The sequence below is a fragment of the Strigops habroptila genome, chromosome 1 (genome assembly GCF_004027225.2).
Source record: "Strigops habroptila isolate Jane chromosome 1, bStrHab1.2.pri, whole genome shotgun sequence".
NCBI lineage: Eukaryota > Metazoa > Chordata > Aves > Psittaciformes > Psittacidae > Strigops > Strigops habroptila.
Genome location: NC_044277.2, coordinates 98,695,407 through 98,721,591, shown reverse-complemented (window position 1 = coordinate 98,721,591; position 26,185 = coordinate 98,695,407). Strand labels below are relative to the sequence as shown.

Below are 26,185 nucleotides of genomic sequence, written 5' to 3'. Positions count from 1 at the left end.
TCACATCCTGCAAAGCTGGAACTGCTTGGCTTTGCTGTGTGAAACCAGCAAAAATACAAATCCAGCTTTTACACCAGGAATCTAGTATCTCAAATTCCCCAGGGTCCGTTTAGACACTGTGCTGTCTGGCTGACTACACCCTCATTTAGATGGATGGCATGAGTTTGCTGTAATGCAAAAATCCAGGCAGCAGTTCTCAGGGAAGAGGCATCATTCCTGCAGTTAATTCCTCTTCCCTGTAGAAAGTAGTTAAGGAAGGAAGAAAATAGGGTGACTAAAGAGGCATTCAGGTTAAGGAAGGTGGATCACACCTGCTTACTGTCTCTTTACCTGAGGTGTCTCTACACCATAGCATCTTCAGCTCCAAAGAGGTGTAAGAGCTCTCCTTCATAAGGCCTACTAAGACTTAATGCAAGACAATGTTGGAAAAAAATAGTAATGTAATTGCAGGAAATTATATTAAAGTTTAAGCCATGTCCTTCTTACTGATTCGGCAGGGAACAAATCAGTTCTATTCACTCAGTCTCTCCTAGAATTACATTAGGAAACTAATTTGTACTTCAAATTCTCCATTCCCATGAATGATCAAGGCAGTAAGGGAGCCATGTATATTCTAAAGATAGAGGAAAGTAAATTCTCAAATGCCTGAAGACAGCAACAAGATCAGAATAAGAAGTATGCGAGCCTGGAATCTTAAAAATTAAACAGCTTTATTTAAATACAAAGTTACTGTGAAACATACATTAGGATATTATCATACCAATATATTAACTATTGTAATCTATGTACTATTTATTAAAGCATAATACTTGTGATAAACAGGAGGAAACTGCCTGTAAAGTTTTGTTATGTTTTCCTGAAGTTACAAACCTGGACAATTTAAAGTCGAACTGTAAAAAACCTAAAAAAAGGCAGGTTAAAATCTAGTTCAAAGGAGCTTTTGCTCTAAACAGGCAACTCAGACAGTACTATTTTTGTCTGATAGGAACAGGATACCAAATATCTGTTTGCCTTTCATAAAGGCAGCATAAAACCCAGCCCAATTCTAATCTGATTTGTACCCCACTGGCATCAGTGGGTGGTCTGTCAGCAAAAGCTGTGAATCTCAGAAAACCAGTGGTTTTGCAGCTCTGTCAGTGCAGAAAGCCAGGTGATTTTTGTTTTTTCTCACCAGGATTTGAGATTTCTTACCCTAGAACAATGCATGTTCTTTCTTTTCAGCACACACAAACCCCTGCAGAATTACAAAGCAGCACTAGCATGTTCAAGGTGCAAGTGTGATATCCCTGAGATTTAACAGGAGTGTGCAGAGTGTAAATATACACTTGTAAGTATCATAAAACAAGGAAGTTAGTCAATAGCAGCTTTACAATGCAACGGAGAGGTATTGAGTTTGTCATAGGTAGGAAGAGGAATGGAAAAACCTTCCTCTTAGGGATGCAGGAAAAGCCACCTTACTCCAGGAGACTCCAGGAGCGGGTTGTTTAGGAAGATGACGATGGCCTTGCCGTTCCATGCCACATTTCTGCCAACCAGAAATAGTCCCACCAAAATAGTTCCTTACGGTTTAATTTGACCACTTTCTATAAAATAACCTCCCTTATGTCAGTTCACCAGTGCAAAACAAACAGAGTGTCTAAAAGAACAATTAAATGAGGTTTCAAGGCAGGTTGCTATTTGTAGGAAAGGGAAATAAAACTACAGGGAAAGAAAAACCTTGGCCACTTTCTGCAAAAACATTCCCAAACACAAGCTGAAGTTGCATATTGAAGGCTTTTAGTCTACAGCATCTGTATGTTGGTGCTATACAATCACGGCTAGTCCAAGAGAAAACCCAGCAAAAAACCCTCATCTGATAAATAACCATTCTTCCCTTTTTAAAGGCAGACAGAACAGTAGGGACATGATTGCTTCCTCATCCAACTGTGTTTGGTCAAGAAAGTGCAGCAGGGAGGCTCCCTTCAGGTCCTTGAACTCAGGAGCTGTGAGTCACATGGCAGTTCTCTCTTTGGTGGAGCCTCATCCTCTGTATGTGTTCATAGCAAGACTGGGAAAGGAACAGAGGAATCCGTTAAGAAGTTTTAGAAGTTTGGGCCAAAATCTGGTCTCTTGCACACAAAGTGAAGCTACACTGCCCCCAAAGGCAGGATTAAATCGGCACATTACAAATGAACGATAAGCATATTCTCTAGACTAGAAGGAAAATAACCTCCTGTGCTAGGCATATAAGCAGCCCCCTAAAATTAAGAGTATAGCATATCAGTATTGCTACTATTCAAGACAGACTAATGACAGTTTGCAACTGCCACTGCTGAAAACACTTTTTTACCTCCAGGGCAGTTAACAGGAAGTCGTACAGTCCTCCTTGATTGGTGGGGTCCATCAAGTCTCTGATCAGATGGATTTCAGCTCCCAGATGCTGTATTCTAGGCAAAATAAAAGTCACAACTAGAACAAATCTGTGGGCATCTGGTGTTTGTGGGCATATATTTCAAATCAGATTATGCAGAGAAGGAGGCATGGATCTGGAAGTCCACTTCTAATTCCTTGTTTATCACCTTAACTTTCTGGAGGCTGAGTCCTTGAGGTATCCAACAAGACTGGATCTTAGCAAAGATGTTCAATCATAAGAGAATTTTAAATCCTCCATTTTTTACAGTCTCTTATTCCCTTCCTGTCTCACCTGCAGTTGAGAAAGCTGCCTAGCAAACAAAACTCTGTCATCCAACATCACTGCAGCAGGGGAAGCTTCTGGATTTCATGGCCCCAAGTTTAAACACTTTGCCCTTTTTTGAAGACCAAACATATCCAGGAAGTCAGTGAGGGATTTTGACTCAAATTTGCCAGGAAAAAACCCCTACAGTTTCATTCTACTGGATGTAAGTGTGTTCCTGCAGTTACAGTGAAAGGAGCACAGAGAGAGCCTCTCTGGCAGAAATGTGTCACATTTACAGTCATTCCTACACAGGGAAAGTCTAACAACTAGATGGTCGGTGTTCAGGACGTGCCTAGTCTTCAAACTGGATCACAGTGCCCCATTGAGAATGGAAAACAGAAGATGCAAGATACACACATGATGCCTGGAAGGCATTAACAATTGGCCTTCAAAGGCTTCATATTCCTATTTTCTACTGTAATCTGAGATGCAGGTAAGACCGCGTTTCCCATCACAATCCTGAATTATCCTCTAGGGTAAGAGATGGACACTCAGGAAGCCCCTAGCCACTTTATATCATGGCCAACACCATCACACCACACCTGGCAGACAGTAGCACACAGAAACCCCAATACAGCTCGGGAAAAAGTATGTATAAAACACAAACCCTAGCTTTTAATGTAAATTACTTTGCTTGGAAACATGGCTGTTCTTTCTCCGATTAACGTATCACATAACAGCAGGACTGGGAAATTAAAAGCTTACACTTACTTTGCTCGGGATACAACATACATCAGTAGAGGCAACAGGTCATCCATGGGGAGCTTGTAGTCCTTCTCCACCACCCGGGACACTGTGCTCTCAATCTCCTCATATGTCTTCTGGAGGATCACCAGCTTTTCCCGGGGATCCACTGTGGTGCTGTCAGTATGAAAACAGCCATGTCAAATGTATGGCATTTCCCAGAAAATAGAAAATCCCTGGTTATCAGTCGGAGGTTATGGACAGTGACTTACATGAGCTTCTGCAAACATTCTGTGGCAGACAGGAAACACTTGTCTTTTATAAGGGACCGCCTCTGAAAGGGAGACAAAGAGTTGTGCTTCTATAAGAGCATCTCTCAGAGAACCACCACATGGCTTCTCATCACTGGACCCAAAATAAACACATTTGCTGCCCATAAAAGAGGGCAAAATAAAGCTGTTGTAGACAATGCCACTTTGAACATACTTAGATGTCTAAAGTGCCACTCTGAACACAGATGTCTTTGAAACAGCGCCAAGCAGAGCATTTCAAAGCAATCCTATTCAGAGCTCACATTCCCATCCATGGAAAATAATACATAGTAGCCTCAAATCGTAACTAATCAACGTACACCATGTAGCTCTGATTTCCAAGTACAGTTTCTGCCCTGTGGTTACTTAGGTGAAGCTCCATCACTAGTCAGCACCAACATGTAGCCCAATGCCAGCTCACTAACACACCAAAGCTAGCTGTTAGCATTATTTCCTACCTGGTTGGTTGTCAGGGTGAGATCTTTCAGAGGCCAGAGGTGCCTGAAAGATTACAGAGAAAAAATTTAGCAGGCCGATCTCCATGTGCTCACCCCAAGTCAATTTTGATTGCTTTTATCTCCTCATTCAAGGTGATGCTACTAAATGCATGCTAACTGTATGCTACTCAGGCACTTTTGTAGGTGCATGAGGCTAAGTTTGCTTGTCTCATTACTCTGCTACAGCAATAATTAATAGCTTGGACTCATTAACCTGAGTGTAGGGTTCATTTTACTCACAGGTGCTCCTGTAATAATCGATGGAGAGTTTTGGCACTTTCAGAATCAATTCCTCTCACTGAGTCTAGACTGAATTAAACTGCCAAATTGAGATTCCAGGTCTCCTGCTACCCTGCCAAATTTCTTGAGCTGCAGATGATGCTGTGTTAGAAAAGCTCACATGCCTCTTGGATCTGAGTCATTGGTCCTCAGGTATCACTTCCAAAGATGGATCTAGCAGCAGGAATGGATGAAGGAAACAGCTGGGTCCACAGCCTTTTCCCTGTCTTGAGACTCTGTGCCTACATTGTTACGGCAGATACCATCAGATGGACTACAGCCCTTTCTAAGGCACATTTTTAAACTGGGTTTGATTGGTCCCAAGCTGGAGGAAGCCATTTGTTTGGTAAACTAGAAAAGAAGATTTTTGCCACACAAAACTAAAATTAGTATAGCTAGTAGCAGCTTCACTAGTCAATGCTGTCCTTCCAGACAGTATTGCAGGCATTCCAGACAGGACTTCCTCTGGCAGCCTAGGAAAAACTTCCATGCTACAGCCAGTGATGGACCCAGGAAAAGGTTGTATGTCCTTTCCTCCTGTGCTATCAGAGGTTTCCCTGGCTGCTACTTTCCCAGCTGGTATCTTGGGGTTGCATTCTGGTATGAAAAAACTTCACTTACTTCTGCACATCCAGAAACTCTAGCAGCTTAATGTCAGGAAACAGACTTAGGTCCATAATCCCTTGGCAGTAGAGGTCATCTTCTCTTTCATGATAGAGCATGTAGAGCATGAAAAGCTCAGGGTAGAAGCAGGGCAAGATCAGTGGCAGGACCATGCTGCATGCCTTCTGATCACTGGCAGAGAAAAGCAGAGTCCTACGGTGAGACCTCTAACCTTGATATTACCAAAAACCCATGGCACACAACAGAAGAGGCAGCTTCTGAGACTGAAAGGTGTTCTTGTTCTCCCCACCTTCTTCCACCTTTGAGTTCAATGTCACAGTTGGACAGTAGTGACCTATACAACACTCTCACGCATGTGCCCAGAAGCTGGAGATGCAAGTGCATTTTATGCTGTAGGACAGGATGGGGCACTGTTTCTCCACATTATCTCCTTAGTCACAGAGAAACCTGGAGCACCAGAGACCTATTTCAAGCTGTTCTTTCTGAGCTGTTTCAGTAGAGGTCTTGTTATTTGTTAAGGGACAAAGACCAAATAAATTCAGCTAAAGCCCTTTTCTGCTCCTTACCATTCCACCAATCTCCTCGCTTCATTCAGCCCATAGGGGGATGGCTGCAGATTACAGCAAAGAGAAATCCAGACCAAATGGGGACAGCTGGACAGAGATGCTTCTTCCCACCCACAAAAACCATAAACCTAGGTCTCCCACAATTATTCCTACCTTATTATTCTAGGAATATCATGTCTTCTACCTCCTTTTCCAGATTTCCCACGCTGTACTCCCTATTTCTAGGCCTGCCTTTCTCTCAGTGCTGGTCTGGAAGTCACTATCCCTGAACAAGTTCCTGTGACTAATGCAAAGCACATGGTAGCGCTGAGGCTGGTCTCTCGCACACAACCATGCTGCTGCACAGTAGCTGGTGTGGATAATCTTGCCAGGCTGTGTACCACACACACATCCAACTCACCACTATTCTGCTGCAGAACATGAATAGAAAAAATTGCGCTTATGTTTCAAGCACAACTACTGAAAGCTTTGCATTCAGAGAGAAGTGTGGACACTAAACCTGACCCAAATGGACAAATATAATTGGTTCAACACTTACTGTATTTTAGAAGACACCCCATATGTCCAAAGAGCTTAAAATTAAACAACCAGTGGTGACACATACCTTATATCCCCCTCCACATGCTTTGCAGATAGTTGGCCTTTCTGTTCCAGTGCCAGGTGGAGCAAACCCCTACAAGAGCAGCAGAACTGAGGTTCTGTAAACTGAGGTTTAGTTCCCTCCCTCACCATTTTTTAAAGGATAATTTGTTATTCACAAGTGAGGAGCTCAGCTGTCCCAACATCAAGTGAGCTGTTAGTAAAGTTCTCTGTAATCCTTGCAGTGTTGTTTCAGTATTCAAGTTTCACTATTTGAGGGCTTTCTCCATTACCAGCAGAAGCTTCCAGGAATAACTAAGCATTTAAAAATCTCCATGGGTTCTGAAGAGTAGGTTGGTCACCCTGGAGATCCTGTGTATTGAGCACCATCTCTTTGTATTCTTACTCAAGGGACATGAGGTTTCAGGACCTGTCATACCAACCAGTTCTTTAATCCATCTATGAACACTGGAGAATGTTCATACATGAAAAAGTGGCTTGAGTTTGTCTTGATATTTCCAAGACAAAACTTCATCATCTTAAAATGGGGATTAGGGAAAGGTTGTCTTTCTTGGTGTAGGAGTATTAGCCTAGGAAACTTAGCCAGGGACATAGCAGAGCAAGGTCGGTCTCCCTCCCCACCCTGCATGTGAAAGGTCTTGAACATGAAGCAAGCTTTCCAAAGTCTGCACTGAGCTCAGAAGCACCTTCACATGAACCAATACTCAGGTTGTCAGACCTGATGTACTGTTCATGAACATAGTTCAGATGAACTGAATCAAATCTGACTTGTTCCCATTAGCTGTGCTGATGTTGTCAGACTGCTCCAGGACAGACAACCCCTCATGACAGAGCTGGCAGTCTTCCTCAAGCACAGAAGGCTACACTGATAATGACAGAGCTTTTATCCAGCCTCTTATTTTTAAGGCAATACCACCCTGAGTGCAGCTAGAGGCAGAGTTCCTCACCTCTGCCTATTGTGGCATTTCTTGTACCTTCTCCTAAATGATACTCAAACAGCAACAGAACCCAATCAAGACTTTGATCCAATCTTTAATTACCCAAAAGCACAACCACACAACTGAACAACCTCATTTTAGAGTCACTACCCACACCAGCTGAGCCTCAACGACACGCTTATACTGCATGTTCTTAATGCCCGTTGAGTCGAGGCATGTTAAGCTTATGCTATTTTTTATTCAAACAGATATATTGAACACCACTGCATGTGCTCTGATATACTTTGCTGTTCTCATTACTTAGTGTGGTTTCTTGCTCATATTTGTGCTTATCTAAATTAAGTCTCCTTATGAGCAACAGCTCATTCAGCCACTATAGCTCGGTGAGATTTAGTAACATTAAAGCCCCTGGGTCATGTACTGAGCAATGGGGATAATAAAGGTTTTCTAGGTCCGTATGACCTCAGTTACTGCTAGTAACTCTTTACCTAGCACCATTCTGAAGCAACTCTCCCAAGAAATATGCTGCAAAACAAAGCAGCCCTGTCACCTGAAAAAGTTACCCTAGTGGTCTACACTGCAAAACCCTCTGTGCTCATACCCATTGGAAGGGCTCAATGTGCTAGACTTACTGGTAAAACTCCCATATTTTCTTTGCGTAGTACTTGATTTCCTCTTGTGCCATAGTCAGCAAGTGTTTGTTGGCCCCAATCCCAGAATATGTTGCCTGAAAAGCTATTGTCAAGGCCTTCAGCAGCTTTCCCAGTGGGTGCAGGGAAGACTTCAGTGCCTGCATGATAGAGGAAAATTAAATTTTGCAAGCCAGCCCTTGCCATTAGTAGAAGATAACATGGAAAGGCCACACAATCTTCTCTTGTCAGGAAAGAAGGACAAGCCTAGAAGTAATCAACTATAATTTTATTCTATTTTTGCTGTCACAAGCCCATTCTCTTCCCATTATCAGGCAGATATACGCTTAGTAGAATTGCTGTTCTGATGAGGTTTGCTGTGATATTTAAGAGAGAGCAAAGGGTGCTTCAGGGAAAGGCTAGTTGAGTGAAAAACAATCACTGAGAATTTGTGGAAGTTTATTAATCATTTCAAGCTCCTGGTTATCCCTTGACACAGTTTGTGAACCAAGAGTGAAGCTTTATTATCACTTCCTGGCCTGCATAGCAGTACACAAAAGGAGTGTGCAAAAAGCATGAAGAATAACCCTCCTCTTCACAAACACAGATATTCATACTTAATTTAGAGAAGACTCTTGAAGTTACTGGCAAAGGTTTATGTGCTAACAGAAAGCAACAGAAAATTGCTATGACCCGTGTCCATGGTCTGGTGGACAGACATGGATCATTATGGCTTAAAACTTTACCTTCTCTAAATAACTCGGTAGTGACTCCAGCCCCTGGTGCTGGACAAGCTCTTCAAGAATGTCTTCTATCTTCCAGGATACATCTTCAGTCCCCCTGAAAAGATGAGAGGTAAGGAAGGAAAAAAACACACAATGAAGCACTGGGATAAATCCAAATTGGTATTGCAGGTAGATTCCAAGGGGGCAGTAAGACTATTAGAAATTAATTCTTCTCTGTCTTTTTCAGTGGAATTGCTTTACTGGCTTATGATACCTGTGATTCTCTAAATTCATCAAATTCATCTTCGCTTACAACCAGCCTGGGTTGCATCCTACACATGCTTGTCAGACCTGTTTTAGGTATTTTCTTAAGGAGAGATGGGTTTAGTCTGGATCAGCTTATGATGTCAGCTAGGTTTCCCTCAAATACAAGAGGAGCCAAAGACGACTGAGTCACATGCAAATGCATACATTTAATCAAATAAATCCCATCCAAATTTTCATGTATAAGAATGAATCTCAATAACACAACCTTAAATTCAGGCATAAAATTCACCCTCCTGTCTCATGGGCAGGAACAAATGGATAATGCTTGGGTTAATAACTTTAACACATGGCAGACCCTAATGTAAAACACCATCCTCTCTATACAAATGGGCTCCTCTGTTGCAATAAGGGCATGCAATACTCATACCTTTGACAAAAGAGGTACTCCTGAGACTTCCGCAGCTCCTTGCTTGTTTGTATGTGGAACCCCATGAAAGACTCCTCTGTTTCTTCTTTGCAGCCAGAATGGATGAACTCCAGGAACTGGTCATAGATTCCCTTCCACCTCTTCTCCACAGGGAACTCCTCAAGGCCCAGCTGACTGCGAAACACAACGTGGCATTAGGTTTTTCTGCCTCCCTCCTCAATTATTTCAGACTTCACCTTCAAATATGGAAGGTTCTCCAGAATCCAATTTTAACACAATAATTATTGAAGCTGTGAAGATGGCAGTGCCTAACTGAAGGGAAAAAAAAAAAAAATTCAACAAAAAGCAACTCAAGTCTATTGTCCTAATGACAAGGTACTTTGGGCAAAGAAAAAATCCTGGTGGAATGTGGAATATCAGTAATCTGAATCTTTGCAGGTGAATTGATTACAGGCTTTCTGCTCCACTTACGGATCTTTCTAAATATAACTATTTATCTCAGCTGAAAGCCTGAAGAAAAGACTGATTGCAGTAAAACAGTTGAGCAATCACAACCAGTAGCTAATGCTGTCTGAAAAGCACGGGAAACAGGAGCTGTTCTGCAACATAAGTACTCTGATGGACTGGAAATGTTTTGAAGAGGAAAGAAGAGGAAATTGAACTGGGTTTTACAACAATAATTCCCTCAGAGGGCGAGCAGCTGTCTTTCCCACTTTTCCCACTTTCCCATCATTTCAGTTAAACTGGCTAAACCCAGGCCCTACAGCCTGGCAACTAGAGCATCCCTTTGCAGGGTTCAACCCTGAGGATAAGAGTCTATATCAAAAGATGTGGCCAGATAGCTTCAGCTCAGCTACTCCTGCCCTGCATTTGCACTGTTGCCTGCCAAAGCAGCATCAGCACCCCATGAAGCTCTGGTCCTGGCTCCACGGCCTTCCTCCACATAGAGCACTACCCAATTCAAGCTCTTCAGAGCTTCATGTGCTGTGCCTCACATCTTATTTTTTTTTTGGGGAGTTTTCCCACCTCTATAATATGAGCTGGTAATAATATTCATGTAGTTGCACAGAAGGACAGGAAAGGAGCAAGTGATGCATTTTAGCAGCCCAGATTTTTCTGTATAGCTTCAGACCCATCTGTCTGTATACACAGAAACATGTGTGCATGCACACACATGCACCAATCACTGAAAACATTAAGCCTCCAAAATTCCATCCAGTCTGAGGAAGGGAGTATTTCTGGGTGGATGGTGGCAGGACGGGAGTAGAACATTTGTTTTCTGCTTCCCATGTGGCATTAACATTAATCACAAACTGTGTTCTCTCCTTCTTCCGTTGCATATAAATCAATTTTTAGATCATCATCATAGAACGGTTTCCGTTGGAAGGGCACTCGTCCAGTGCCATCCCCCCTGCCAAGGGCAGGAACACCTTCCACTAGACCAGGTTGCTCAAAGCCTCATCCAACCTCGCTTTGAACACTGCCAGGGACGGGGCAGCCACAGCTTCCCTGGGCAACCTGTGCCAGGGCCTCACCACCCTCACAGGGAAGAACTTCTTTCTAATATCTAATCTAAATCTCCCCTCTGTCAGTTTGAAGTAATTCTTCCTTGTCCTATCGCTACAGGCCTTACTAAAATGTCTATCCCCATTAAACCACAACACCATCTTTCTTATAAGCCCCTTTTAGGTACTGGAAGTCTGCTCTGTGGTCTCCCTGGAGCCTTCTCTTCTCCAGGCTGAACAAGCCCAGCTCTCTCAGCCTGTCTCAATAGCAGAGGTGCTCCAGCCCTTGGAGCATCTTCTTGGCACTCCTCTGGACTCGCTCCAACAGATCGATGTCCTTCTTTCAGCAAGGACTGCCTTGATCCCTGTAGGGATTGATCCAGTACATGTTTAGGTAGAGTCAAAACACAAGCCATGACCCAAGAAGTCAGTTCTCATTGCTCACGCTTTGGTTATCCGGTCATCCAGCTGCTCATTTGACGTGTTCAGGATGCCGTGGGTCTGAAGGCCCTGGCCCGATTTGTTAGTAAAGGTTCCCTCTAAAATGAAGCCGTTGGCAAATGACAGCTTTCCCTGCAATGGAGAAAAAGGGTTATTCTGCTGCCAAGATCTCATTAGAGAGAGGAAACAAGCTGGACTGAGATTGCAGATTCTCCTTTCACCAGAGCCAGCTACTGAAATGACGACTTTGAACAACTTTCAGCACAGAGGTGCACAATTTTAGCATCCAAAGCAATAGTGTCATTCAGGTGGCAGTCACTGGAGACAACACATCCTCACTATTATTGAATGACACACATAAGATTCTGAAGGGGAAAGACCACCACAGTCACAGAGTAAAATACTTGTGTTATGCTTTACAAACAGCCAATATCTTCTTTGAGTTATAAATTTTTCTGGCTTAAATTTGACAATAGCTATTTCTAACCTAGAGTGAACACATGAAACTTTTATTTCTGCCCTGTTTTTCCTCTGCCTGTTAAAACCACAAGCATGTTTGGCCTCACAGGTAGGGGAATCATATGATATTCACCATAAACACTTTCAAAACGTTTGCTGCTACCAAGAAAAACCTTAAATTCTCTGAGGCAAATACAGAAGACATGCAGTAGCTTGACTCACAGTTAGAGGTTTTAATTATATCAAATCCAAAGCCAAATGATATTGTAACTAGTCTGGCTTTGAACTCAAGCCTGAAATCCTCATTGCTAATAGCAGGAGGCACTCCATCTTTAGATAAAGAACAGATTTTTCTAGGCTAACCACTAAAACTAAACATTCATTTTGGAGGAAGCAGTATCTAAGCAATATAATCAGTCTCTGCAAAATCCACCCCAAGTCTTCTGGCTGAAGAAGATGATGACAACCTTTGTCTCCCACGACAAGTCAGTAAATGACAGGGCTCATTTGCAATCGTTACTAAGTGTCCATTTTGACATCCGCTCAGTTCTGATATAACCACACACTTCCTGTCAGACTCATCACTGATTTCTTTAACAAGGTGGAGGACTAGTTTTCCCTGAAATGGGGCACTTTTTTGAACACTTTGACCAGATATTTCTGTTAAAGATCAACCACAAAACATTGAACATGTCAATGCAATGTCCAGATTGCAAAATTAAGCTTCCAAGGTCCCTCAGCTATGTTAACATCTCGGTTACGTTATTTTGGTGCTTGTACTGCAACTCCGTTTGGTTTATGCAACATTTCCTGTGTTCCCAACCACTACAAAGGCTAAAACATTTGTTCTAAGAATACAAAAGCGTCACAACTACAGCTGCAAAGCACAACTAAAAATGCCCCACAAAAAAAAAAAAAAACAAACAAAAAAAAACCACCAAAAAACCAAAACCAACAAAACAACCAAAATCCTTAATGTAAACAAAACAGTAAAAAACAAAACAATGTGCAAAGCCTGCAGCTACTGGAAGTCTCACAGCTGCAGCCTTCCTTCTCTAAATGAGACCGATAAAAGAGGGAAGGAAAAAAAAAAAAAAGGAGGAGGGAATTTTTTTTTTTTCCTGGGGGAAGTGGAGCGGGAGAGTATGAACTTTGAAGATTAATCCCTCAGCCCTCTGGAAAGCATGCAACTGTACAGAAAGGCTGAGATGAAGGAAATGCTCACCTTTCCAACAAATGTTAGATCTTCCGTGAAGTTCCCTTCATAGACATAGTCATCTTCCAAGAGCAGAATCCCACAACCCTTCATTTCAAAACAGAAATAGTGAATTCATTACACTAATTTCCTATCTGCTTACATTCAGCTAGAAAGAGCCACTGGCTTGGACTGTTTATGGGGTGTAGATTCTGAGAACCTTTTTGTAAGCCAAACATATACTGCAATGCTCAAGACAAAATCATGGGAGGTGCTCTAGAGATAACCCATTAGGAATCACTGCACAGAGAAGTCCAGAGTAGTCAGGAGGTTTTAAAGAACAGTACCATTGCACTCATTTCTCTAGAAGATGGAACAAAAGGCAGGCTCCCATACTAAGAATGGTCACCAAGAACTGTCATACAGGTCAAACTCATGTTCCTTCCGATCTTATGACTTTTAGGTGATTGCAGCCATTTGTGTCATTCTTTGCAAAATGATTATGAGAAAAGAGGAAGGCAACTGCTATGTAGAATTAGCTTTGTCCCTTGCTGTGCAGTCAACGGGACTTTAATGAGCTGCTTCTAAGCATTCATTAAATGACTCGTTCTATTACCTCCCAAACACCCATGGCTGCCTACAGTAACACGTGTTTAAGGGAAGGAGCACCAAGATGCAGAATAGACACAGGACAATTTATATGAATGGGGAAAGATTCTTCTTGTTGGGGCTTAGTCCATGGTTTGGGCCTGAAGGCTTACATGTACCCATACCAGCCAGAAAACGTGGTCACTTTTAGAGCTGTAACACATTTTCCGTTGGAATGATTTTCTTGATGGAAAGCACCCTTTCTGGCAAAAATAAAAGGTTTCCAAGGGAAGCTTCTTGGCCATACCAATTTTCCACTAGGAAAATTGAAGTGACTGCTCCCCACCCGGAAGCCTTGTGAAGTTAAAGGAGCCTTGGGCAGCTGGCAAACCAAAAGACAGCTTTATTTTGCTTCCCCACAGATGGAGGTTTTATGGAAAGCCCTTCCAACAAAGTTTCCATGCTAAACATTTTGTCCTAATTTGGTGAGTGGGGAAGGGGTTGTTTGTTTTTTTAAGTGTGTATTTTTAATGAGAAGAAATGTTTTTACTTCCAGGCCAATTCAAGTGATGCCAATCCCTTTTGCTCTCCCTAACAACATCTAAACTTTTAATGAACTGGACAGCCAACTTCTTATAGGTAAGCTCACATTGGAAAAGTAAAGACTTAATGATCGCCAAGATAGATGTATTATCATATATAACTGTGCAGCAGTTCCCATAGGAGTTCTGGTCTGTAATTCTGACCCAATGGTCACTTTAAAAGCCAGACCTATAAGGGGTTTTAGGGTGAGCAAGGAGAAGCAGCAGTCCCACATCTAGTTCCTACCTGCACCTCAGGAAGGTGATAAGAAACAAGACTTAATCTAGGTCTTGTTCTTCAAAAACATTATCATGGTAAAACATCATCAGGGAAAAACATCATTGCTTAAGTTTTCTTGCTTTGTATTTTCCCTCAAAGATTAATTATGAAGTGAAATCTTAATCTTGCCCTTGATGGGGAATTCCACATTCCAATAATCTAGAGAGTCTACTGAAAATATGTACTCACCACCATTTTATCAGCATGAAATGTCCTTTGATAGCAGACACCCGACTGGGTTACTACAATGCCTTGACCATGTTTGTGATCGTCGAGCCATGTCCCTATGTATCTCTCTCCTCTGAAATGCAATGGAAAACAAAATTCCATTGTTTTCCCCCCTGTTTTCTTAGATCATAAGTCATTTTGATGTTTAACTTACTGATGCTAGTTTTGCCTGATATAATGCTCCATGCAGCACAAGTGTCAGATGTACTGCACGAACTCAATTCATATAATGCTCTCCCAGGAGCTGAAGCCTTATAGCAAAGGCTGAACAATCACCCCTTCATCCCCAAAGTGTCCCCATCAAAACATGAGGTTTTACCCCTGCCAATAGAGGGGAAAAAACTGCCAGGCACCTAAAGCCTGCTCTGATCCATACCACCTTTACCTATCTTTATCTTCCCAGACTCCATATCCATTCTTCTTGTCATTTTCCCACTGTCCTGTGTACTTAAATGGATGCTCAGCTGAGAAGTTTTCCAGTATCCCAAACCCTTGACGCATGTTGTCTTTGAAGTAACCTTTGTAGACCATATCATTCCCATACCTGCATGGAGACAGACAAACAGAAGTTAAGACAGTGACTCTTTGGTAGCTACTATTGGAGTAGGAAGCCAGGAAAATGAATAGATTAGGCTCATCTGCCTGCTAAATATTCTAAATATTTGACTGACAACTCTGGAGCTGGTAGTTGTTTACTATTAGGAATGTGAATCACCCAAGCTAATCACTCCACAGTAACATTATCCAAGGACAAAACGCTTAGGTTTCCAGTTGCCTGGGAGAGGCCACTCAGTCCTTGACCTTTCACCAGCCATGTCGCGGTGATCACTGGCTAATCCAGGGTTGGAGGAGATCAGATCAACAAGGACATGTGGGTGATAGGACAAGGGGGAATAGCTTTAAGCTGAAAGAGGAAAGATTTAGATGAGATATGATGAAGTTCTTCACTATGAGGGTGGTGAGACGTTGGAACAGGTTGCCCAAAGAAGTTGTGGATCCCCCAGTCCTGGAAGCAGGAATCCCTTGATTCTACAATCAAGCAGGAAGCCAAATTTGCCTTCCCCTTTCTTTGCTTGCCAACCACCCCTTTTCCTGGTTTCGTCCCCCTAAGAAGAGCTCCCCTTAGCCCTGTCCATGCTGGCCAGCAGATCTTCACTGCTACAACAGCAAAAACATGCCAAGCAGAGCTCTCATGTGATTATGAACACGCTCTCACATTTGACACCAGAGACACTAGCACAACGCTGCTCAGTTGGCTCCAACTTCCCTACAGATTTCTGCATGCCCTGTACTCTGAGTCTGATTCTTAAATAAGGAGCAGAACATGAAGGTTGTAGGAAGGAAGATGGCCTATCCCACAGTAAGTAGCTGGAAAGCTGGGCTGTGTGCTTTACTCTGTCACACTCAGTGCAGTGAAAGCAGGGGTAAGAACATGCAGCAACAGCAGGTAGTCCAGTCTTCACAATGGCCAACCCATTTGGCCACAAGCCATATGTGACCTAAGCAAAGATGAGGATCCTGTTATGCTCACTGCTAGATAAACAAAGCAAGCTGGCCGTGTCTACTTAACCCCTAGGCTGCAAATGAAACCAGTTTATACCTACAACCTGGGCAGGCCTCCACTGCCACTTCTAGCTTTCTAAATGGAAGGTAGGTGCTGGTTAAGTCTGGGACACCACCATGTGCCCACAATACAAACCAAGCTCCACCCAAATTTCCAGCAGCACTTTGAGACACAAATGACTGTTTCCAGAAGCATTTTGATGAGTAAATAAGAAAACCTCAGACTCCATTTGTTAAGTTAAGCTCTGAGTTTCAGCTCAGAATTTGAGTGAGCCAACTGAGGGAACCAGCACCATTCAGCAGTTCAGGATAACAGTTATGACTCCCAGACCAACAACCCCATCCATCATTAAGGAACCTACTCTACACAAGATTTAGTTCAGGCAGCATGGCCAGGGGACACAGAGCGAGCTGTGTGCTCCATCAAGTCTGTCAAGGGCTGATGGCACACCATGCTCTCCCTACTCTGCAATCGCAAGCATGAACATAAAATCATGTCCTCGCCTATAGGGCACAGAGTATGCTACGTCAGGTAGTTACAACAGTCAGAGCTTGCAGAGAAGCTCTTGCTATTCCGATGTCCAGGAGACTCAGGGTTTGTGAAGAAGCCATACTGCCCATCTCCAAAGCAAAATCTTCTAGCGCCTGAATTACCCTGGGTTTTACACTGTGACTGAGCCTTCCACAGTGAAGTGAGAACATCTCACCCTTAAAACATATGGAGTCCCCTTTTTGCTCAGATTCTGTCTTTGGGTTTTACTTACTCACAGATTCCATAGCCTCTCATCTTGCCCTTGTACCAGTGACACTTGTAACAGTCATACCGGTCTTCAGATCGGCGTGGGACAAGGCATATTCCAAACCTACAAGGTGCATATGGCAGAGGTCAGCATGTCAAAAGACAGGTCTGTTGTACTGGATGAAGGTTAAAAACTAAGGACTTTCCAGACTCCCAAGCTGATTTACACGGTTGGGATCAGCTCTACCTCTGACACTATTTCCAGGCGTCAATGGACTTGATCCAAGGAAAAGCTCATCTCCTTGTGAGCTACAGTCACAGCTTCTTATCGCTTCTTCTACAGAGCCACTTTCAGTGTTACTGTTTTTTCCCCTCTTTACCTCTTCCCCAGTTTAGGGGCTGAGTTAGACTACCAAAGCAATTGCTTTGGTCCAAACAAAATGTTTTCTTAATCCTGACACAAAGTATTTGGATTTTTCCCTTTAAAAGCCTAACCTACCCTGAACTCATGTAGAAATGAGAAATCTAAAAGTCTTACTTTCAAAAAATTTTAGAAAAATAATATTGGGATTTCATAGTACGTTTTCTTTGCCCCCAACACTCTTCATTTAAGAGAGATTTTTAAAGATATCTAAAAATAGATTTTTCAAGGTATTTCATATGAATAAATTCACTTAGGTTTAGAGATCAAGGGTCAGATTCATCCAGCTGAATGGAAATATCTGCATCTGAATTGGTCATCTTCCCACAATTCTTTTACTGTGGCCACTGTCAACATTCTCACCTTAGGTTAAGCCAGGTGTCTAGAATAGGTCAGATGAATTGGTCTGTAACAGTAAATAGAGTCCCCCTACAAGAAACCAGTGTCCCTGTACCTCTGGGAGGACCCATTTCTCAGCCTATTTTGGAAGAAACTCCCTGTTTTTCAAGGCTTACCCATGCTCCAAGCCCTCTTTGAAATCTCCGACATGGTTGCGTCCATCGCGCCACTTCAGTGTCCCCCTGCAATTCAAAGCAAGTGTTACACAGGGGACATCACCAGCAACATTCACAGCTGCAACAGACAGTATCAAGGCACAACCTCAAAATGGCTAACACCAAAATACTTCCTCAGGGGACAGAGACACTGAAGTTCTCCAAGCACCTCCGGGACTTTGGTTTGCACTGTAAGGATTTAATACCATAATGTTTTCATGCCCTGGGATGAGTGGAGAGAATCCTCTTCCAAGTTCTCTAATCTCAAAAGCATTTTGTAGAGTTGCTGGGTCATCCATTTAGGACCTTGCACACAATCCTTTTGTAATTGTAGTGCAGCATGTGATTAAGCCAGCTGAAGTTCCAACATGGCACATCTTTAGACAACATAATGACACCACAGTCCAGAACTTCATTGTATCGAGTGCTATGAAAACAAGAGATAAGCACTGGCCTGAAAGGATCCTATCTTTCCATTTGTTTTGTGTGTGGGGTTATAGGAATGACTACATGATGTAACGATGCAAAATGAGATTGGAACGGTCAATGTGATGGCCAAATTACCTCCCTTCCCATCTCCCACTCCACCCACACCCACTCACTGTTTTAATTCTTGCATCACCCCAGACACAATCAGCTCCCTACACATTCCCCACACAGAGACTACAGAAGATGGTGTGGTACCAAAACCATGACGCATTTGTTTGACTTTCACCGAGGTTGTTGCTTTAAGAACACCCACGTGAGACTGGCTCTTTTTCAGGTATTTAGAGGGAAGGGGTCAGATTAATTTAAAATGGATTTTAAATGCATCTCCTTTAGTTTTGCTAGTCTGAACACTAACAAAGTCAGAGAGAATGCCTGCTCCGGCCATGGGGATGGTTTAAGCTACTTCTCATTGGGAGTATCTGCCTCACCCACACCAGGTCATCAGGAGCTCTGGGACAGAACAGTGAAAAATGCTGATGTTTTTGTTTAAGAGCCCTGATTCACACTGCTGCAGCTTTCTGCTTATGTGCTTTGCCATGGCAGCCTCTCCTGAGAGGTGGACAAGCCATCAACGCCAGCTTTGCTGCTTTGTAACCTTGTATTAGTAGCAAGTCACCTAGAAGAGTAATTTCAGGAGTGGGAAAGAAAGCCTAGAAATTAATCAATTAAAACCTCAGGTATTAAAAGCACCTGAAATCACTTAATTCTGCCACAGATTTGCTGGGATGCCTCAGTCAAGTGACTTAATCTGAAGCAGCAAAGGTATTTATTAATCCCATTTCTCCAACCCTAAGACAGGAGGACACAAAGAGCTAGGAGAGGTGCTCATCCCCTGGTGTCTGCACACAGTGGTTTTCAGATCTCTAATAGGAGTGCAGGTGCTGGGGAAGTGGGGATGCTGTAAAGGACTGACTCAGGCATAGCTCTCCTCTGAACACCTATTTGATGCTATTCTGGGGCAAGGCACAATCTCTTCTATAGAAGATTAAGGATTAAGCTTTTGATTTGGGATATTCTCATTATTTCAAGTCTCTTTCAAGAGACTATACCCTTTTTGCTTTAATAATAACTGTAAACAAACTGTGTAAAACTCAGGAAGTATAAATCTTCCAAACCAGGATGTTTTCGTGTCTGAAGAGGTTGGTTATATTTCATGTGTTTTCACAAAAAACAGAGACTGTGCTCTATCCTATATCAAAAAGATTTTGGTTGGGAAGATTTAACCTTTGATTTACAGACCATTCTCTTTCGGCAGAGTTCGCTTGTAAACTTCAGTTGGATTTAGTGAGCAGTTCTCATGTTCTCAAAAAAATGCATTTGAGCCTCTTTTCTTTTTTTTTTTCTGTTTGTTTGTTTTGTTTGTTTAATTCCAGTGATAATAATTTGGATGTTTCTAAAAGTAGATTTTGATAGCACAGGATAAAAAAAATTGTCTCATTCACAAGCAACGGCTTTTTATTGGGGTTTTGGGGTTTTTTTTTGGTTGTCATGATGATGTTAAGATTTTATGCCTCAGACTGATACCTTGAAAATAAACATTAGCTCGAGTCTAAGTCCTAATTATATGCATAAGACAATGCAGTGCCTTCCATGTGGTCATTACCACATTATTAGGAGCAGTCTTTAGAATTTATTGCATGAACCAGTATCACTAGTGAGACATCTACAATACACGTGTCAGGACACCTGCTTTGACTAAGTCCTGAAATCAAGCAAATGTGTCCCAAATGCCCCCTGAATCTGTCCTTAATATCAGATTTCCCTCTGGAAACAAGTGAGGCAGGAACCAGAGAGGCTGGCATGCCCGGGGAGATCACCAGTCCAGAGTCTGCAGTTCAGGTCCTCAGCATGGGATGGACCTCATGTCCACAGGCACTCTGTGACATCTATACCTCTACCTGTGCAAACACTAGATCCAGGCAGTGCTACACAAAGACAGGACTGTTCTTGCAGGTTCTTGTTTAGGGAAGGGGCAAAAAAGGCTCCTTACTTGCCATGAGGCTTTCCCCAGTGCCACTCGCCCTCATAGGATGCACTCTTGAACTTGCCCTCCAGCTTGAAGACATAGGTGAAGAAGCGGCAGGATGGGGGCTCGGTGCCTTCACCAGTCTTGCCCCACAACGGGAAATCTCGCTTCCCATTCAGTGCCTGGCGGACAGCCTGGTTCAGCTTCCATTGCCAAACAGCCTGGGGGCAGAGGAAGAGGAATGCTGGACTAACAAATTAAGAAAGTGTAGTAGCTCCCAACAAGAGATACTTCAGGAGAGGCTGCAAGAAGCTGTTCAGTTCCCATTGGTTCTGTGCCATTCATATGGCTCGGCTGCTGAGTTATGGCCCATCTACAGCATCAACAGGAGGTATTATCTTGGATTCTGCAAGTTGGATACTGCACCAATGCACAACACTTCCATGTCATTTAAGCCTGACTCTCACCACCACTAATTGGCCTTGGCACAGGACCATGCTGATGGGACTGTAGCATACACTACTGCCCAGGGCAGACCACTTCCAGCACCTGGGTATTTTTCATCTACCATCAACTGTCTAGGCCACCTCTGGCCATCTAATACAGTATTGACTCAACAGAGGGGGAAAAAAACCCCAAACTAGCAACAAACCCCACACTGCTTATTATTCTGTTTTAAATAAGAAATAAATTAATTAATTAAAAAAAAAAAAGGGGGCAAAAATCAAAGAGGAAAGACCTCAGTTGCATTTAAGCAGGTACAGAGACACTAATCTGTCTTCTGATCAGGAAGCTAAAATCCTTATGCTTAAAGGGATTTCAACTTCCACTCAGTAATCACCTCCATTACAGAGCTGCCATCCCCTCTATGCTATTTCTCTATTTTAAAACTTGGTGCGCTGTATTTCGGGTGGAATAGAAACACCCTGCCCACTTCTAACCTTCATCTGCGGGTCTTTCGCAGAGAGAAAGAATGTTTCTTCTGGGGTTACAATGCGGAGTCCATACCTGTGAAGAAAAAGACATTACAGACCATGAAATCCACACTTCTTAGTTAAACAGCAGTTCCTGCTCTTCCCATTCCTCTTTAGGAACTAGTAGTTCTTTTGCAGTGAGTTTTTCCTTCTCAAGAAGTTGACTCATCTAGTTAACTCATCTTTGTTCTCTAGCCCTGGAGATAAAACAATTTTATTATTGATTTCAATATGTCAGCAAAGGCAAGCAATGCAAGTCCAAGCTGCTGTAATCCCATCTGAGAGGTGCTGCAATTGGCCATAGCTCAGAACCAATCCCACTGGGTAGAAAGGAGATGGGAGAAAGTTTTGAAACTAATTTTCTTAGTTTCACAATCAAGTTGAACACCTTTTTTATTTCTTTTAAATCTCCAAGTGGAAATTTTTCACTTACAGTCCTGGAGCTGATTTATTCCTGCAGTTTTCATCTACCCACACAAGCTTCAGATCAAAACTCTGAAAGCTGTTTCCCTGGAACAAAAGGGAGAAGATGTTCCTATTATTGATGTAAACATCAAACTTTGCCCCATTGAACAGCAGAGCAAGACTAGCAGCACTGTAAATTCCCTCTTTTGAGGTCCACACATCTATCCCACACTACGACAACAGACCTTAACGGCTGAAGAAATGTAGGAGAAGGAAGAAAATTCTTAGTTTAACATTAGTAAGTGGTGTTCCATAACGCCACAGCTACAACTAACAGCAGCAGACCTTCTTGGATGGCACTTATCTCTACAGGAGTTTCTTCCCTATCACATGTCAGCACTCCCAAACCACTGCTAGCACCCAGCATGCCCTAGTTTTGCTTATAATCTATCAAGGATTTGGACTCCAGATGGCATAGTCAACAATGGCCCACAAGCACATTTAAGAAGTCACTATTTTGATCAATAGTACACCAAAAAGAAGAAGCTAAAATGATTCAAATGCTTGATAAAGGCTGCATTTAATACTACATCTCTCTTCTCTGTCTAAAGTCCGCATGCCCACACTACAGAGCTGCTGTCTATAAGGATGTACTTGGCCAAGGTTAGGTATTAGACCTTATAGCAGCCTTCCAATACCTAAAAGGGGCCTACAAGAAAGCTGGACAGGGACTTTCTACAAGCGCATGCAGTGATAAGACAAGGGGAAATGGCTTTAAACTGACAGAGGGGAGATTTAGATTAGATCTGAGGAAGGAGTTCTTCCTTGTGAGGGTGGTGAGGCCCTGGCACAGGTTGCCCAGAGAAGCTGTGGCTGCCCCATCCCTGGCAGTGTTCAAGGCCAGGCTGGATGGGGCTTGGAGCAACCTGGTCTAGTGGAAGGTGTCCCTGCCTGTGGCAGCAGGGGCTGCAACTGAATGATCTTTAAGGTCCCTTACAACACAAATCATTCTAGGATTCTATGATTCTAAGACTAGCACTATGGAATTCACCACAGTTAATCACTGATGTATGTAGCAGATTTGGGGAATCAGAGAAGGGGGGGAGGTTCAGATTCCCAGCACCAGAACCCTCATCAGCAGACCCCTGCTATCAGCCCAAGCTAACCAGTTTAATCCCAGCCCAGTCATATCTCCCCAAGCCTCAATAACAGTCATAGCAGCAGATGGGACATAGCGGGTGAGAACCATTGACTGAACAGAGGTGTCTACAATGTAAGTATCTCTTTGTGAGCTAGTTACCCTGTGCTCTCTTCCTAGTCAACGGAGTCGAGGACATGATTCAACTCATCCTAATTTTGGCATCTGAAATAGGTCAGATAAACCACACCCAGGCAGTGCATGTTTCTCTCCCCGACTATAAAGGGAGCCTGGGGGCACTTGCTCACAGTGAGATCGTGACTGTGCTAAGAAATCTACAATGTAAAGCTGGATGAGATAATCACCACCCTATTTCCTCAGGCCTAGACCCTGCAAGCTGAGTAGGACTGCCCAGTGTTATCACAAAGGCTCATATTTGGAGGAGCCCATGAGATGTATCAGCTCACAAGGCAGTTGTGTTTGGACACCCAAGGCACTGGCACATGACTAAAGAGCAAGCAGAGAGAGGTGCACATGAAAAGAGCTCTGCTAGATTACAAGGGCTGTCAGTCAGAGCAAGCCAAGCTGGACTTAGTTAACATGCTGCAGAACAGCTTTGAACACATGTTTTTCATCTAGCTATCCACAGCTATAGACACTCCCTGTCTGCCTCACACCCAGGCCCCAAATCCCTGAAATAGCCCCAAGAGCACCAGCAACTTCTGCTCCCGTGCCACTAGCAGAGTCAACCATGAAAGATCATGTTTACTCCTATGCATGAGTGCTTACAGTATATCTCTGACCTATCAGCCCCCCTTTGCATAAATAAAGACAGAAATCAACAGATTCATATGCAGGCATGGGCTTGAGTTACTAGAAAAGTGCCTGTGGTGGTTGGATAGCACAACCACAGCTTGGGGGAAAAAATTATATGGACACTCCTCTAGTCCTCCTTCATTAGGCTTTCTTTCATTCTCCAGTGCAAACCACAGGTATGGATCTGAGACAAGGTTTTGCCAACAGCCAAGCTATGTTTCATTTTCAACATCAAAGGAACCTGAATTTTACTGTCATTTATCTGCACTGCCCTTCCAATTGCTCTGAAAGACTGCAGACTTACCTGAATAAGCACAAGGACATCATCAAAGAGCAAGATCCGGTCTGATCGATTTGTGCTGGCAGAGATGGGAAGATTTTTGCTATCTTCCAGCAGCCTCCTTTCAGGTACACAGAGCATGTCCTGCAGAGGGAACCACAGGGTCAAGGTGGAGGACCAAATGCATCAGGAAACATCAGGATTTGGGAAAGGACAAATCAAGCCAACAGTTCCTGCAGAAGCCATCTGACTAGTGGCACAAGCTGACAGTAACAGCGTAACTCGACACAGCACTCAACTTCTAAAGCACCCAGTGACCATAAGGTTTCTCCAAAGCTTCCACACTGCCCTGCTCTGTTGGCTTCAAACCAAGCCTCAAATTCTTGATCCATATTAAATTTTCTCCATGGGTAAGTAAAAGTGTAAGACCTCTAAAAGTGCTCCCCATCAAGCCACTTTCTACATCCATAACTCACTGTGAATTTGTAGCCCAAGGATTTCCATAAGGACTTGGTAAAACAAGCTTCATCCAGGACTTGGCTGACGAAAGACTCAAGCTTCATGTATTCCTTAATGGCACTGGTAACCACGTCCTTTTCAGAGCCCTAATGAAAGAAGGCAGGGCTCGAGCAATGCTTCAGGCACAGCTGTGCAGAACATTACTCTCTGGGCTACAGATGCAGAACAACTTCAGCAGCTCTGAATCCAAGGGGCTAATGAGAGTTTATTGTCCAACCCCCCTCCCCAAACCTAGCCTAGGAAAGCCTCCCAAACCTAGCATTATCTCTGCCACCAGCAGAAGTGTGCAACCTTACGCCAGTTACTTGACCCTTTGCAGCTTCTTTATATGATGAGTAGCTTGTACTATGCTGGAGCCACTTTTCGTTGCTTTGAGACCTTCAGGTGGGCTGCACTCCACTGGTGCTGGTTTCTACCACCACAGATGTCCACTGGAAATAATCTTCCTTCCAGCCTGCTTTGGATTCACTGACACCACCACCAAGCCCCACAAGCCCTGCATAAGGCATTAGCATAAGCCAGTCAAGTAACATCATGTAGAAGCTTCCTACCTCTTTGAGAAACTCATTCAGCTTGGTAAGGAGCAGTATATATTGCATGATATGATCTCGGATAGGTTTGTGAAGAACAGTGTATAAGGCCAGTGACATGGAGGTCTCGGAGGTGAAGTCTGTGAGGAATTGTTTCAGCACCGTCTTATGGTGCTTCCAGGCTTCGCTGCGAGATAGTGAATTAAGGCAAAGGTTCATTAAATACTTTTTCTGCAAATTGCCACTTCTCTGCCTCCCAAACTTTATATGCCATCTCACTCCCAGAGAGGGTATAGAAAGACTTGAGAGAGCAGGAGAGAACACAGTGCAAATGTATTTGTACACGAAACACACAGAAATAAGGCAAACGAGCACCATCCATCCTGCGTCTGGCCCAGAGGTCTTTGCAAATGGGAACCACCCCCGCAGATATACCGAATATAGCATGACTTTCACAATGGTTTGCACACCAAGAGCATGACTTAGATAAAGCATCTGTGAATCTGCTCACATCCAGCATTCATGTTTTCATTTGCTATCTCCATGAGACTCTGACGACATCTGGGACAAACCGTGGAAATCTTCCAGATTCCCACATCATCCTTTCTCAGATCCCACCCCCTACCTGAATTCTCCAAATTCCAAATTCACAGGCTTCCTCACTTAAAAAAGGAGTTGGGCACGGTTAGAAAGAGATGGGGAGAGATTTGTAAAGGAAACCTTCAAACAGCTACTGCCATGGTCTCAGAAGATGGCAGAAGCAACCAGTATGGCCAGTTCAGAGCAGAGGCATTGGACCATGAAGAGAGATCACTGCAAGGTACTGTTCAAGGTGCTGCTTGCTCTGGTTTAGTGTCTTAACCCTACAATATCATTGTGTTCCCATCAGCCCCTTCAACAAGCATTTTTCAGCCCACTGACCTTTTGCTCTTTGTGGCATGTTCAAAGCCATGGACTACAAGGTAGTTTGCAAAAGTGACAAAGTATCTGTTGGCAAGAAAAAAAAAAAGCAACAAACACACAGAAGCATGAGTTGAGTTAGCGGTGCACATTAGCTAAAAGGTTTAAGGGATAAATGGAAGAAGCTGATTTGAAAATGTCATGTCAGGTCTACCTTTCCAAGGCAGGCAGAGACAGACATAGCTACCATACTTCTCACCTTGGCTGACTCCCTTTTTGCCTCCTTTACCAGCTCCTTGGTGTAACTGCCTGGTTGATTTTTGCAATACAGGAAGTTTAAATCATCCTGGC

General features: G+C 43.2%; 1 protein-coding gene across 6 annotated transcripts in view; it reads right to left on the bottom strand.

The window, feature by feature from the left end:
* Positions 1–691: 691 nt before the first annotated feature.
* The window catches only part of ALS2CL (ALS2 C-terminal like), a 47,862-nt gene continuing 22,368 nt past the window's right edge, over positions 692–26,185 (bottom strand). For 5 of the 6 annotated variants that reach the window (XM_030478674.2, XM_030478700.2, XM_030478709.2 and 2 more), the window contains exons 4-26: positions 25,856–25,921; positions 24,956–25,121; positions 24,362–24,490; positions 23,910–24,029; positions 21,680–21,756; positions 21,214–21,280; positions 20,297–20,493; positions 17,779–17,844; positions 16,868–16,966; positions 14,926–15,084; positions 14,502–14,613; positions 12,894–12,971; positions 11,214–11,341; positions 9,264–9,437; positions 8,591–8,684; positions 7,848–8,005; positions 6,282–6,350; positions 5,109–5,282; positions 4,170–4,212; positions 3,673–3,734; positions 3,428–3,577; positions 2,330–2,426; positions 904–2,047 (exon numbers count right to left, since the gene is read on the bottom strand). In XM_030478674.2, coding sequence (XP_030334534.1) covers positions 1,976–2,047; positions 2,330–2,426; positions 3,428–3,577; positions 3,673–3,734; positions 4,170–4,212; positions 5,109–5,282; positions 6,282–6,350; positions 7,848–8,005; positions 8,591–8,684; positions 9,264–9,437; positions 11,214–11,341; positions 12,894–12,971; positions 14,502–14,613; positions 14,926–15,084; positions 16,868–16,966; positions 17,779–17,844; positions 20,297–20,493; positions 21,214–21,280; positions 21,680–21,756; positions 23,910–24,029; positions 24,362–24,490; positions 24,956–25,121; positions 25,856–25,921 — 2,557 coding nt within the window. In that variant the 3' untranslated portion in view covers positions 904–1,975. Of the gene's footprint in view, positions 2,048–2,329; positions 2,427–3,427; positions 3,578–3,672; positions 3,735–4,169; positions 4,213–5,108; positions 5,283–6,281; positions 6,351–7,847; positions 8,006–8,590; positions 8,685–9,263; positions 9,438–11,213; positions 11,342–12,893; positions 12,972–14,501; positions 14,614–14,925; positions 15,085–16,867; positions 16,967–17,778; positions 17,845–20,296; positions 20,494–21,213; positions 21,281–21,679; positions 21,757–23,909; positions 24,030–24,361; positions 24,491–24,955; positions 25,122–25,855; positions 25,922–26,185 lie in introns of all 6 variants that reach the window. The other variant, XM_030478664.1, reaches the window with a different exon arrangement.